This window comes from Ovis aries, chromosome 17 (assembly GCF_016772045.2).
Source record: "Ovis aries strain OAR_USU_Benz2616 breed Rambouillet chromosome 17, ARS-UI_Ramb_v3.0, whole genome shotgun sequence".
Taxonomy (NCBI): domain Eukaryota; kingdom Metazoa; phylum Chordata; class Mammalia; order Artiodactyla; family Bovidae; genus Ovis; species Ovis aries.
Window position 1 is genome coordinate 13,326,531 of NC_056070.1, and position 12,729 is coordinate 13,339,259.

Below are 12,729 nucleotides of genomic sequence, written 5' to 3' on the forward strand. Positions count from 1 at the left end.
TGTGTGTGCGTGCACATGTGCATGCATGCAAAGAACTGATTCATTGACAAAGATCCTGATACTGGGAAGATTGAGGCCAAGAAGAGAAGGGGGTGACAGAAGATGAGATGGTTGGATGGCGTTACTGACTTAGTGGACACCAGTTTGAGCAAACTCAGGGAGATGGTAAAGGATTGGGAAGCCTGGCGTGCTGCAGTTAATGGGGTCGCAAAGAGTTGGATGCAACAGTGTATATGTATATTTCTAAGACCTATTTTTGCTTCTTGGTCTTTTTTATAAAATAGCATTCTATTCTTGTTTTAAGGACGCTTTCCTTTATGAAGCTGAAGATACTAATAAAGCTTTGCTTTGTTTTTAAATTTCTTGTCCTCCCTTTATTGCTTCTCGTCAGATTTCCTTTTTTGTTTTTGCTTTTTTTCAATTTTTGTTTTTTGTTTTTATTTTCATTTTTTTTTTTACATGCATGGAGAGCCTTGGCTATTTTCTCATAGCCTAGGCGTGAGGCACAGATTAGCAGTTGGGGAGCTGTTTCCTGCTCGTGATGGAATTTGATGCTTACCAGGCCTTAGAGCAGTGTGGCCAGGCTGGCACCCCCACCTCTGTGCATACAGGCCACCTTCTCAATGAGGCCTGTTGTGACTACCGTATTTAAAACTGCACACACCTGCCCTCTGGTGCTTCTGATCCTTCTTTTCCTGCTCTGTATTTTCCCCAAAGCTTTTTTTCCCCTCAGAGCACTTTTATTACCTAGTACTTATATAATACCTTATTTATTATATTTGTTATTCATTTTCCGTCTTCCCTCCATAGAGTATTGGCTCCATAAGAGCGGAGATTTTATTATTTTTATTTTCACTGATATCTTCCAACCACCTGGAATAGTGCCTAGCACAAAATAGGCATTCAATAAATATTTAATTAAATTGGGTATACTCACATCACTGTGTGTACCTCTCATCTTACGGATTTGTTCTTTTTTCGCTTTTCTCTTTTTCTTATGGTCTTATTTTTTCCCAGAAAATAGCAGTTCATTCATTGGCCTAGAGGCATAGGGTGAAGGATAGGAGATGGGATGTGGAAGGGGCTCCAGGGTGATCTGCCTGGGATTCAGCAGCCCTGTAGCTGAGCAAGATGAAGAGAGCTGAGGTTCACTGTTAAATGTCTAGACATTCACTCCATTAAAAATATATGTATATATGCTGCCATCTTGTCTTGTTTTACCTCAATCTAGATCCTCCCTTCTTTAACCTGTACAGATAATATGAACTTTTAGTTTTCTATGGGAGTAGGAAAGGGAGGGTCACCTGCCTACTTAAGCTGGGGACTGGTGTGAATCTTGACATCAAACTGTTTCCTAATTGGATAACTTGTTTTCCTGTTTGCATATTTGTTTATTTTTAACCTAACCTGACCCTCCTACCTTCAGAACTACCTGGTGCTTTCACTTTCAGAGATATTAGGTTACAGTGCACCGCGCTTCTTGACTTCTCCCATCCTGCCTGCTTTTGTGGATTTATACATTTTTCAAATTCTTTAGCTGTCATTTTTGTTGGTGTCTGGGAGTCTATTATTTCCTAAACTATTTTGCAAAGGATTTATAAATTATATTCATCAAAATAGTATGTGCATGAGAAATAATGGATGATTAGCTATAACTCCTGAACATAAATAAATTTCCAATAAATTGATAATTTCCTTTTACTACACCGGTCACAGTTTCCAGTAATCCAGGACACAGTTAAGTCCATACTTTGTTGACTGATGAACAGATTCTACTAGATTCGAGCAGTAGTACGATGGCATTTAAATATCCTCTTTGGAAAGTTTAAAAGTACTTTGTATATATGTGTTTGTATACTTGTGTGTTTTCTCGTGTCAGGAGAGATGTGAAAAAAGATGTAAACTTAATTGGAATCTACAGTTAGCATTTAAGGAGTAGAGTGTGGGGACTGAAAAGCAGAGGGCCATAAGTTGGAATAGTTGTTCACATTAACCATGAGTGCTAGGGTTTTGAAAATGAAATAAAATCTTGGTAAAAGGTTATGTAGTTAGTGAACTTCAGATGTAAAGAAAAATTAGAGTTAGGGGGGCCAGGCTCTCATGTGACAGACTAGAAGTGCTTGTATTATTCTTATATTTAAAAATATAAAAAGAATTCACTAAACTGGAGCATATCCAAGACACTTGACCCATTTTAGATGACATATAGTCGATGTCCCTTTGCCCACTCGTGATCTCTGGTATATTTTCAGTCAGTTTCCTGCACAGTGTAAATTTGCTTTTGCCCGACTGCAGGTTATATGGCTAAAATGTGGGTCAAGGGCCATTCAACATTAGGCAGAGGAGATAAGCAGAGTCTAGATCATGCTTACAGTGTTAAGGATCATGGATTTATTCTTAACTATAACAAGAAACTAATGAAAGGTTTTTCAGGTTTACAGTTTTGCCTGATGACTCTGCTGCTAATCTGAGCTTAGACTGGAGGAGGACAGAAGCAGCTACGGTAAAATTGGTTGAGAGGTCACTAGAAACAGTCCTGGGCAGCAGGTATTGCTGCTTACCAATGCCACATGCCCCCATCTCCTTTCCTTGCCCAGAGAGACCACTTCCCACAGTAAAGACAGAAAACGCCTGGTACTCCATTTCCAGCTTCCCTTGCAGTTAGTGCAGAGAGGCATGTGATCCAGAAATGGCCAATGGGAAATCTGATAGCTTCAGGAAAACATTTTCCTCTATAATTAAAACAGGAGAAAGCCTTTTTGGACATTTGGTGTGTGAGAACATGATGCTTGCAGCTGCTGCAGAGATCATGGACAACAGAGTATGTATGACAGCAGAAAGGTCTGGGCCTTTTTTTTTTTTCAACTTTTTATTTTTACATGGATGCAAAAAGTCCACATACTGTGTGAAAGGCTCATTGAGTTTTCGTGAATTAAAGAAATCTATATAATCAGCAACCAATAAAAATCCAGAAACCCTCCTTATGCTTTCTTATGTGCTCTCAAGGTTAATCATTATTCTGACAATATGGATTACTTTCACTTGGATTTTTAAAAAAATCTGTTTTGTTTTTGTTTTCATCTTTCAGTGTTTTGCATTAGGAGATGGCATCATATTTTGTATATACTCTTGGGGTCTGGCTTGCTTTTACTTGGGTTTCCGTGGTAGCTCAGATGGTTAAGACTCCGCCTGTAGTGCAGGAGACCCGGGTTTGATCCCTGGGTTGGAAAGATCACCTAGAGAAGGGAATGGCTACCCACTCCAGGTATTTTCGCCTGGAGAATCCCATGGACAGAGGAGGCAAATGCGACTGAGTGGCTAACTTTGTTTGTCTGTCTGTTTTATTCAGCATGTTTGTAAGAGTCATCTGTATATTTGGGTAGCTACAGATTGTTCATTTTCATTCCTGTAGAACATTATGTTTTGTGAATGTACTCCAACTTATTCATTTGACTGTTGTTATGTATTTGGGTGGTTTGGCTAGCTGGGGCTCCTGTGAATATTTTCATATACACACTGTTGAATATATGTATGCATTTCTGTTGGGTGTATATCTCTTTGATTTGTAGTAGTTCTTTAAATAGTTAAGATAGGATTCCTTTTCTACACATAGGCATAGGCATATTTCCCAATCTGTGACTTGTTTTCTCCACGCTCTTGATTATATCTTTTGATGAACAGAAGTTCTTAATTCTGAAATAGTTGACCACTATTTGTTGATTGATGCTTTTTGTGTCCTGTTTAAGAAAATTTTACCTAATCCAGAGTTACAAAGATATTTTCTTTTGGAAGCTTTAGTTTCTGACTTTGACATTTAAATTCAAATTCGTCTGGAACTGATTTTTTGTTTATGGTGCGAAGTGAAGAAATCAAGATTATTATTTTTCCCTCAAAATGGAAATCCAGTTCATCCAGCATCATTGCTTAAAGAAACTTATATAAATAACAAACCTATATATAACAAAAATATACATAGTTTTGTGATGGATTTTAAACCCTCTGTTTCTTCTTTTTGTTCATCTTTTCCCTACTGCACCAGTGAGTGTCATCTTTGACAAAAATCAGATGTCTTGTTAATTTGTGGGTTTATTCCTCAACTCTGATCTCTTGGGTTGTTAGTCTGTCTTTGCACGAAATCTGTACTGCTGCGGTTATCACTTAGGTTGACCTTGTATCCAGTGGCCTTGCTAATTAAACTTTCTTATTAATTCTAATAGTTTATAGATTCTTTCTTAATTTTCTAGATGTATAGTCATATAATTTACAAGTAATATTATTTTTTCTTCCCTTCCAAACCTATTCATCTTCTCCCTTTCCTTCTGTCCCTCCCTCCTCTGTTCCCTTCCATTTTCCTTGCATTATTGTGCTGTTCATGACCTCCAGTACAATGTTGAATAGAAGGGGTCATAGTGGATGATTGTCTTTTTATAATCTCTTTGGAAAAGATTTTAATATTTCTCCATTCTATATGATGAGGGTAGGTTATTTGTTTGAAAGATTCCCTTTCATATTAAAGAGACTGTAATCTGTTCCTATTTGCTAAAAGTTAAAGTCATAAATGGATGTTGAATTTGTCAAATACCTTTTTTGTGTCTGACAATGATTATATGAGTTTCTCTCTTTTTTCTATTCAGTTCAGTTCAGTTCAGTCGCTCAGTCGTGTCCGACTCTTTGCGACCGCATGAATTGCAGCACGCCAGGCCTCCCTGTCTATCACCAACTCCCGGAGTTCACCCAAACTCATGCTCATCGAGTTGGTGATGCCATCCAGCCATCTCATCCTCTGTGCTCCCCTTCTCCTCCTGCCTCCAATCCCTCCCAGCATCAGGATCTTTTCCAATGAGTCAACTCTTCGCATGAGGTGGCCAAAGTATTGGAGTTTCAGCCTCAGCATCAGTCCTTCCAGTGAACACTCAGGACTGATTTCCTTTAGGATGGATTGATTGGATATCCTTGCAGTCCAAGGAACTCTCAAGAGTCTTCTCCAACACCACAGTTCAAAAGCATCAATTCTTCAATGCTCAGCCTTCTTCACAGTCCAACTCTCACATCCATACATGACCACTGGAAAAACCATAGCCTTGACTAGACGGACCTTTGTTGGCAAAGTAATGTCTCTGCTTTTCAATATGCTATCTAGGTTGGTCATAACCTTCCTTAATAAAAGTCAATTACATTGATTAATTTTTAAGTGATAATCCAACTTTGTGTACCTGTGCTAAACTCCACTTGGTTGGACTTGCTACTCTCTTGTTTTAGATCTTCTTATGTTTCATAAGAAAAAGTGGTCTATAATTTTTTTTTCTTAAGGGAGGGATATTTTTATAATGTTTTATGAGGCCGGAACAACTTGTTGGAACCAAAGTTGTTCTGGCCTCATTAAATTTTTTAAAAAATATCCCTCCCTTTTCTATTCTCTAAGCATTTGTACAGAGTTGATACCATTTCTTCATTAAATATTTGGAAGAATTGAATGGTAATGCCATCTGGATCTGGAGTTTTGCAGTGGATTTTAAATTACAAGGCAATTTTTTAAATAGATATAGTTCTATTCAGATTTTCGATGTCTTCTTTTTGTTATTTTTGATAAGTTGTATTCTTCAAGGAGCCTGTCAACTTTGTCTTCTGATATATGTGTGTGTATATATATATTATATATATGTATAATCTGTTGAGTCAATCTGATAAATTCTTAATTTCAGATATTTTATTTTCAGCTCTACCATTTCTATTTTAAAAGTATATTCTAATTCTCAGATGAAATTATCATTTCATTTATTCATCTTTCCCTCTTCTTAGCTTGGTTAATAATAGTAATGATTTTTTGATTCATTGCTAGGCTAGACTCTAGATCTGTGCTGTTTAGCCACATGTGGCTTTCGGCTAATCTTAATTGAGATATGTATGGTATAAGTGTAAAATGTCAGATTTTAGTGATTTGGTACCAAAAAAAGTATGTAAAATAGCTCAGTAACTTTACATAGATCACATGTTGAAATGATACTAAAATGAAATTAATTCACCTGTGTTGTTTAAAATGTAGTTCTCAGCCCTCAGAGATTGCCAGACACTCTGCTTTTCTTCTGAGAGACCCTTTGCTTATCCGTTCACCCTCCTGTTCTAAATAACTTCACAATTTAGCAGATATTTTGAAGGGAAAATAGGGCGTGTGCTTAAAGATCTTGAGGTTTCTAAGCGTGTCTTCTCTGAAAGACCACACTAGTCATAGTTCCATGTGTTTCAAGAAGCACCTCTCTATTTAGGCAAAACTATGATTTGTAACATCTCACCTTGTCCTAGAATCGGCAAACACCCCCATGCTTCAGGTGAGTACAGAAAGACAAGTTACCTCCCTGAGGTTCTCCCCTCCCCAGACTGTGGCCTCCTATAGTCCTCTTTGTTTTAGTGGTTCTCTGACAACTCTAAAATGATGATTTGAAGAGATGCTGGATCATCAAAAAAGCAAGAGAGTTCCAGAAAAACATCTATTTCTGCTTTATTGACTATGCCAAAGCCTTTGACTGTGTGGATCACAACAAAATGTGGAAAATTCTGAAAGAGATGGGAATACCAGACCACCTGACATGCCTCTTCAGAAACCTATATGCAGGTCAGGAAGCAACAGTTAGAACTGGACATGGAACAACAGACTGGTTCCAAATAGGAAAAGGAGTATGTCAAGGCTGTATATTGTCACCCTGCTTATTTAACTTCTATGCAGAGTACATCATGGGAAATGCTGGGCTGGAGGAAGCACAAGCTGGAATCAAGATTGCTGGGAGAAATACCAATCACCTCAGATATGCAGATGACACCACCCTTATGGCAGAAAGTGAAGAAGAACTAAAGAGCCTCTTGATGAAAGTGAAAGAGGAGAGTGAAAAAGTTGGCTTAAAGCTCAACATTCAGAAAACAAAGATCATGGCATCCAGTCCCATCACTTCATGGCAAATAGATGGGGAAACAGCAGCTGACTCTATTTTTTTGATGCTCCAAAATCACTGCAGATGGTGAGTACAGCCATGAAATTAAAAGATGCTTACTCCTTGGAAGGAAAGTTATGACCAACCTAGATAGCATATTCAAAAGCAGAGACATTACTTTGTCAAGAAAAGTCCATTTAGTCAAGGCTATGGTTTTCCAGTGGTCGTGTATGGATGTGAGAGTTGGACTGTGAAGAAGGCTGAGCGCTGAAAAATTGATGCTTTTGACTTGTGGTGTTGGAGAAGACTCTTGAGAGTCCCTTAGACTTCAAGGAGATCCAACCAGTCCATCCTAAAGGAGATCAGTCCTGGGTGTTCATTGGAAGGACTGATGTTGAAGCTGAAACTCCAATACTTTGGCCACCTGATGCGAAGAGTTGATTCATTCAAAAAGACCCTAATGCTGGGAAAGATTGGAGGCAGGAGGAGAAGGGGACGACAGAAGATGAGATGGTTGGATGGCATCACTGACTCAATGGGTTTGGGTGAACTCCCGGAGTTGGTAATGGACAGGGAGGCCTGGCATGCTGCAGTTCATGGGGGTCACAAAGAGTTGGACACAACTGAGCGACTGAAATGAACTGAACTGAATTGTCTGATAATGAAAAGAAGAAAAAAAATTTTCCTTGTGATGAGAACTCTTAGGACCTACTCTTTTAACAACTTTCCAAGGTATCGTATAGCAGTGTTAGCTATAGTCATCATGGTATACATTGCATCCCTAGTACTTACCTTATCGGTTTTTCTTTTCAGTGATACTTAAGTGTGGCTAACTTGTTCTTGTCCTCCAGAGATTTTCTGCAATTTCTTAACACTTCTTCACCATTTTGGCCTTTTGGTGAAATTATTGTTTTTGACATTCACTTCAAATTTAATTCAGAATTGTTCCTGTAGATTAGTAGAACAGTCTATCTAGTTCTTATCTTTGTTATGCCTCTTTTTTTTTTCAAACAGGTAACTTTAAGATTTAAACCGTTAAAAACTGTGTAAGCTTGACTCTCCAGGAACTCTTTCTGGAGGAAATGTCTCTATATAAAAACTCTTGCCGACTTACAAGTCCAGAATTAATGTCTTGACCCTCTGTAGCAGAGTGACTGATTTTGACCTCAGGGTGACTTTCTTAGGTGGGGTCACCTTCTTCACTAGGGTCAAAGAGCTTGCTTTCCATAGTGAGCTCTTTTAGTTGGCTTCTGTCTTTCTTGTTAAGCTGCCTTTGTGGTATCCTTACTTTCAACAAATTTGGAACTTCTGAAGTTTCTTTTGGATCCTGTTAGACTTTCTTTCTCTACAAGTAGGTCATCATTGCAGTTAACTGGTTGTATTCCTTCCGAAATGAAAGGATGGTTAAAATGCCGGAATCTGCTGCTTCATGTACAACAGTTCTCATATTGAGAGTCTGTAGAATTTTATCAACTCACAGCTGTGGTTAATGAAGGAGCACAAGGTGGTGAGAGAGGAGAGCAGAGGGCCACTTTCTTGAAGCAACTTTCAAGTCATTGTTCCTTCTCTCATTTATTTTCCAGGGATTTGTGATTAGCAATAGGAAACGACATATGAGCAGCTTTGTATTTGATATTTGATGTGATTTTCATTAACAAATTATTTTTTTTTCCTTTTTAAGGTAAGCTTTGTTTATGGTGGAGTTAATCCTTTAAATCAACATATCCTTAGAGGATATCCTGAAATAAATCGGAGCCAGAGTAGAGCTAGTGACTTAGAGGTTACTGATAGGAAGCAGAAGATCTTGGAGCCAGGCTGAGAGATCACTTGAGAGAAACTCTTCATAAGAGAAGTTTGCCAACCCCTGCCCTACATCTATAGTTAGCAGAATTGGGGGTATCTAGCCAGTAAAAAATGTTAAATGAGGGTATATATGGAAAAAGAGCCAAAAGGGGAGTTGGTAAGAAGAAAGAATGAGCAGGAATATAGAAAAATTTACATTTTAATGGTCATGGAAATTTTATTTATTGACATCAAAATCAGAAATGGGGAAAAGAAGAAAGTTAAATTGGCAGAATTTTATCTTTTATTAATTTTCTATTTAAAAATACAAACAATAGTGTAAATATTTTTCACTTAAACTATGTTAGTCTTTTAATTATTGTTATAAAAAAGGCATTAAAATTATATCTACTACACATGTTTTTGTTTAATCCATGAAATAAGTTAAAATATGGCAGGATCAGAGTAATAACTCTTTCGAGATGACTGAGAAGTTTAAACAGGAGACAATAGAACTGAAGTCGATACATGAGTTTTTTATTATTCTCAGGCAATGTAGTTGATTGTGAAGCTATTTGAGAGATGTTAATAGCTATACATACTTTGTAATATACTTTTAGTGACTGAGATCAGTAATTTTCTTATGTTTTGAAGAAATAATATACTAATAATATTTATTGAATAATTTACTGTGTTTACAATTCTGTACTATCATGCCCCAAATTATACACTACAGAATCTTAGTATAACTTCCATTACATTGAAGCATTTAAAAAATACTCCAGTAATAGCATTGAGTCTATCAGAAGTAGAAGTAGATAGATAATTAATTTGGTTAAATTTATTCAAAACATGATGCTATTAAAGTGCTGCATTCAGTATGTCTCAACATGTCAGCAAATTTGGAGAACTCAGCAGTGGCCACAGGACTGGAAAAGGTCAGTTTTCATTCCAATCCCAAAGAAGGGCAATGCCAAAAAATGTTCAGACTTTTGTGTACCATTGGGTACCATTGTGTTCATTTCACATACTAGCAAGTAATGCTAAAAATCCTTCCAGCTAGGCTGTAACAGTATGTGAAGCAAGAACTTCCAAATGTACAAGCTGGGTTTAGAAAAGGCAGAGGAACCAGAGATCAAATTGCTAACATTTGTTGGCTCATAGAAAGGCAAGGAAATTCGGAAAAACGTCTGCTTCATTGACTCTGCTAAAGTCTTTGACTGTGTGAATCATGACAAACTGTGGAAAATTCTTAAAGAGATGAGAATATCAGACCACCTTCCCTGTCCCCCAAGAGACTTGTAGGCAGGTCAAGAAACAACAGTTAGAACCATACATAGAACAACAGACTGGCTCAAAATTGGGAAAGGAAAATGTCAAGGCTGTATATTGTCCTCCTGCTTATTTAGCTTATATGCAGAGTACATCATGTGAAATGCCAGGCTGGATGAATCACAAGCTGGAATCAAGGTTGATGGGAGAAATATCAGTAACCTCAGATATGCAAATGATACCACCCTTATGGCAGAAAGTGAAGAGGAGCTCAAGAACCTCTTGATGAAGGTTAAAGAGGAGAGTGAAAAAGCTGACTTAAAACCCAACATTTGAAAAACGAAGATCATGGTATCTGGTCCCATCACTTCATGGCAAATAGAAGGGGGAAAAGTGGAAGCAACGACAGATTTTATTTTCCTGGGCTTGAAAACCACTGTGGATGGTGACTGCAACCATGAAATCAAAAGACACTTGCTCCTTGGAAGAAAAGCTATGACAAACCTAGACAGGGTATTAAAAGCAGAGACATCACTTTGCCAGCAAAGGTTCATATGGTCAAAGCTGTGTTGTTTCCAGTAGTCATGTACAGATGTGAGAGTTGGGCCATAAAGATGGCTGAGAGCCAAAGAATTGATGCTTTTGAATTGTGGTGATAGAGAAGACTCTTGAAGGCCCTTCGACAGCAATGAGATCAAAAGTCTACCTTAAAGGAAATCAACCCTTAATATTGATTCGAAGGATTGATGCTAAAGCTCCCATACTTTGACCACCTGATGTGAATAGCCAACTCCTTGGAAAAGGCCCTGATGCTGGGAAAGATTGAGGGCAGGAGAAGAAGGAGGTGACAGAGGATAGGTAGGTAGTTGGCATCACCAACTCAATGGATGTGAGAGCAGACTCCAGGAGATGGTGAAAGATAGGAAAACCTGGCGAGCTAAGTCCATGGGGTCACAGTGTTGAACCCAACTTAGTAACTAAACAACAACAGTAAGGAGTTGAACAGAATCTTAGTTCTACTTTTTTGTCATTATTGAGATTCATTATTGCATACTTACCTGGAAAATAGATTATTCTAGCCGGGAGTGCTTTTCCCCTCCTCTGAACTCCTGTGGGTATCCATTATAGTAGTTTCCTATTGTTGCTATAGCATATAGCCACACACTTAGTGGCTTAAAACACACGGTTATTATCTTACAGTTCTGAAGGTCAGAAGTGCAGAATGGGCTGGGGCTTGGAGACGCCATGGCGGAGACGCGCGGGGATCGCGTTCACCTGGGAGCGAGGCGCATCATGCCGCGTCCACACACCGGAGAGAAAACTGAGAATGAAATTGCTTTGGCAAGCTAAACTGAGCTCGATTCAGGACTGGGGTGAAGAGGTAGAGGAAGGAGCTGTTTACCATGTCACCCTCAAGAGAGTTCAGATTCAACAGGCTGCCAATAAAGGAGCGAGATGGCTCGGGAATGAGTCATAAAGCATCGAAGACAACTTCAACATCAACAACACGTTTGGCCCAGAAACAGAGCAGTGGTGGTCAAAAAGTTTTGCAAAGGAGACAAGAGCCTTGAGGATGAGCTCAGTGGCCAGCTGTCAGAAGTTGACAATGGCCAACTGAGAGCATCATTGAAGCTTATCCTCGTACAGCTACATGAGAAGTTGTACAAGAACTCCACGTTGACCATTCTGTCCTCCTTTGGCCTTAGAAGCAAATTGAAAAAGTGAGAAAGCTCGATAAGTGAATGCCTGAAGAACTGATCCCAAATCAAAAAATTATTGTTTTTGAAGTGTTCTCTTTTTCTACACAACAGCAATGAACCATTTCTCGATCCGACTATGATGTGCGATGGAAAGTGAATTTTATATAACCAGCGGTGACCAGTTCAGTAATTGGACCGAGAAGAAGCTCCAGAGCACTTCCCAAAGCTAAACTTGCACCCAAAAAAGGATCACGGTCACTGTTTGGTGGCCTACTGCTGGTCTGATGCACTACAGCTTTTTGAATCCTGGCGAAACCATTATGTCTGAGAAGTACGCTCAGCAAATTGATGAGATGCTCTGAAAATGGCAATACCTACAGCCTGCATTGGTCAACAGAAAGGGCCCGGTTCTTTTCCACAACAATGCTTGACTGCACATCATATAACCAATGCTTCAAAAGTTGAATGAATTGAGCTACAAAGTTTTGCCTTATCCACCATATTCACTGACCTCTGGTCAAGCATCTCAACTACTTTTGGAAGGGAAAATGCTTCCACAACCAACAGGACACAGAAAATGCTTTCCAAGAGTTCGTCAAACCCCAAAGCATGATTTTTTTTTCTTTGTATAGGAATAAGCAAACTTATTTCTCATTGGCAAAAATGTGTTGATTGTAACGGTTCCTATTTTGATTAATAAAGTTGTGAGCCTAGTTATAATAATTAAAAAAAAAAAAAAGGAAGTGCAGAATGGACCTAATGGATTAAAATCAGGTGTCAGCAAGGTGGGTTCTTTTCTGGAGATTGCGAGGGAGAGCTGTTCATTGCCTGTTCCATCCTTTGGAGGCTGCCCACATTCCTTGGCTTTTGGTTGCCTTACTCAGTGTTTGCTTGCGTCACCACATCTCCTTTTCAGCCTGTCTTGGCCTTCCCCTTATAATGACCCTGCGATTAGGTTCACCTACCCAGGTCATCCAGGACAATCTTCCATCCCCAGGTCTGTAACGTAATCACATCTGCAAAGTCATTTTGCCATGGCAGTTAACATATTC

The 12,729-nt window shown here is 38.7% G+C and overlaps 1 protein-coding gene across 4 annotated transcripts in view; it reads left to right on the forward strand.

Annotated features, from left to right (window-relative positions):
* Positions 1-12,729, forward strand: part of ANAPC10 (anaphase promoting complex subunit 10) — a 136,637-nt gene that overhangs the window by 73,349 nt on the left and 50,559 nt on the right. Inside the window, exon 5 of one of the 4 annotated variants that reach the window (XM_060400992.1) lies at positions 4,635-12,341. The exons of the other annotated variants lie outside the window; for them this stretch is intronic. Coding sequence (XP_060256975.1) covers positions 4,635-4,685 — 51 coding nt within the window. The 3' untranslated portion in view covers positions 4,686-12,341. Of the gene's footprint in view, positions 1-4,634; positions 12,342-12,729 lie in introns of those variants that run through there. 4 annotated transcript variants of the gene reach the window in all.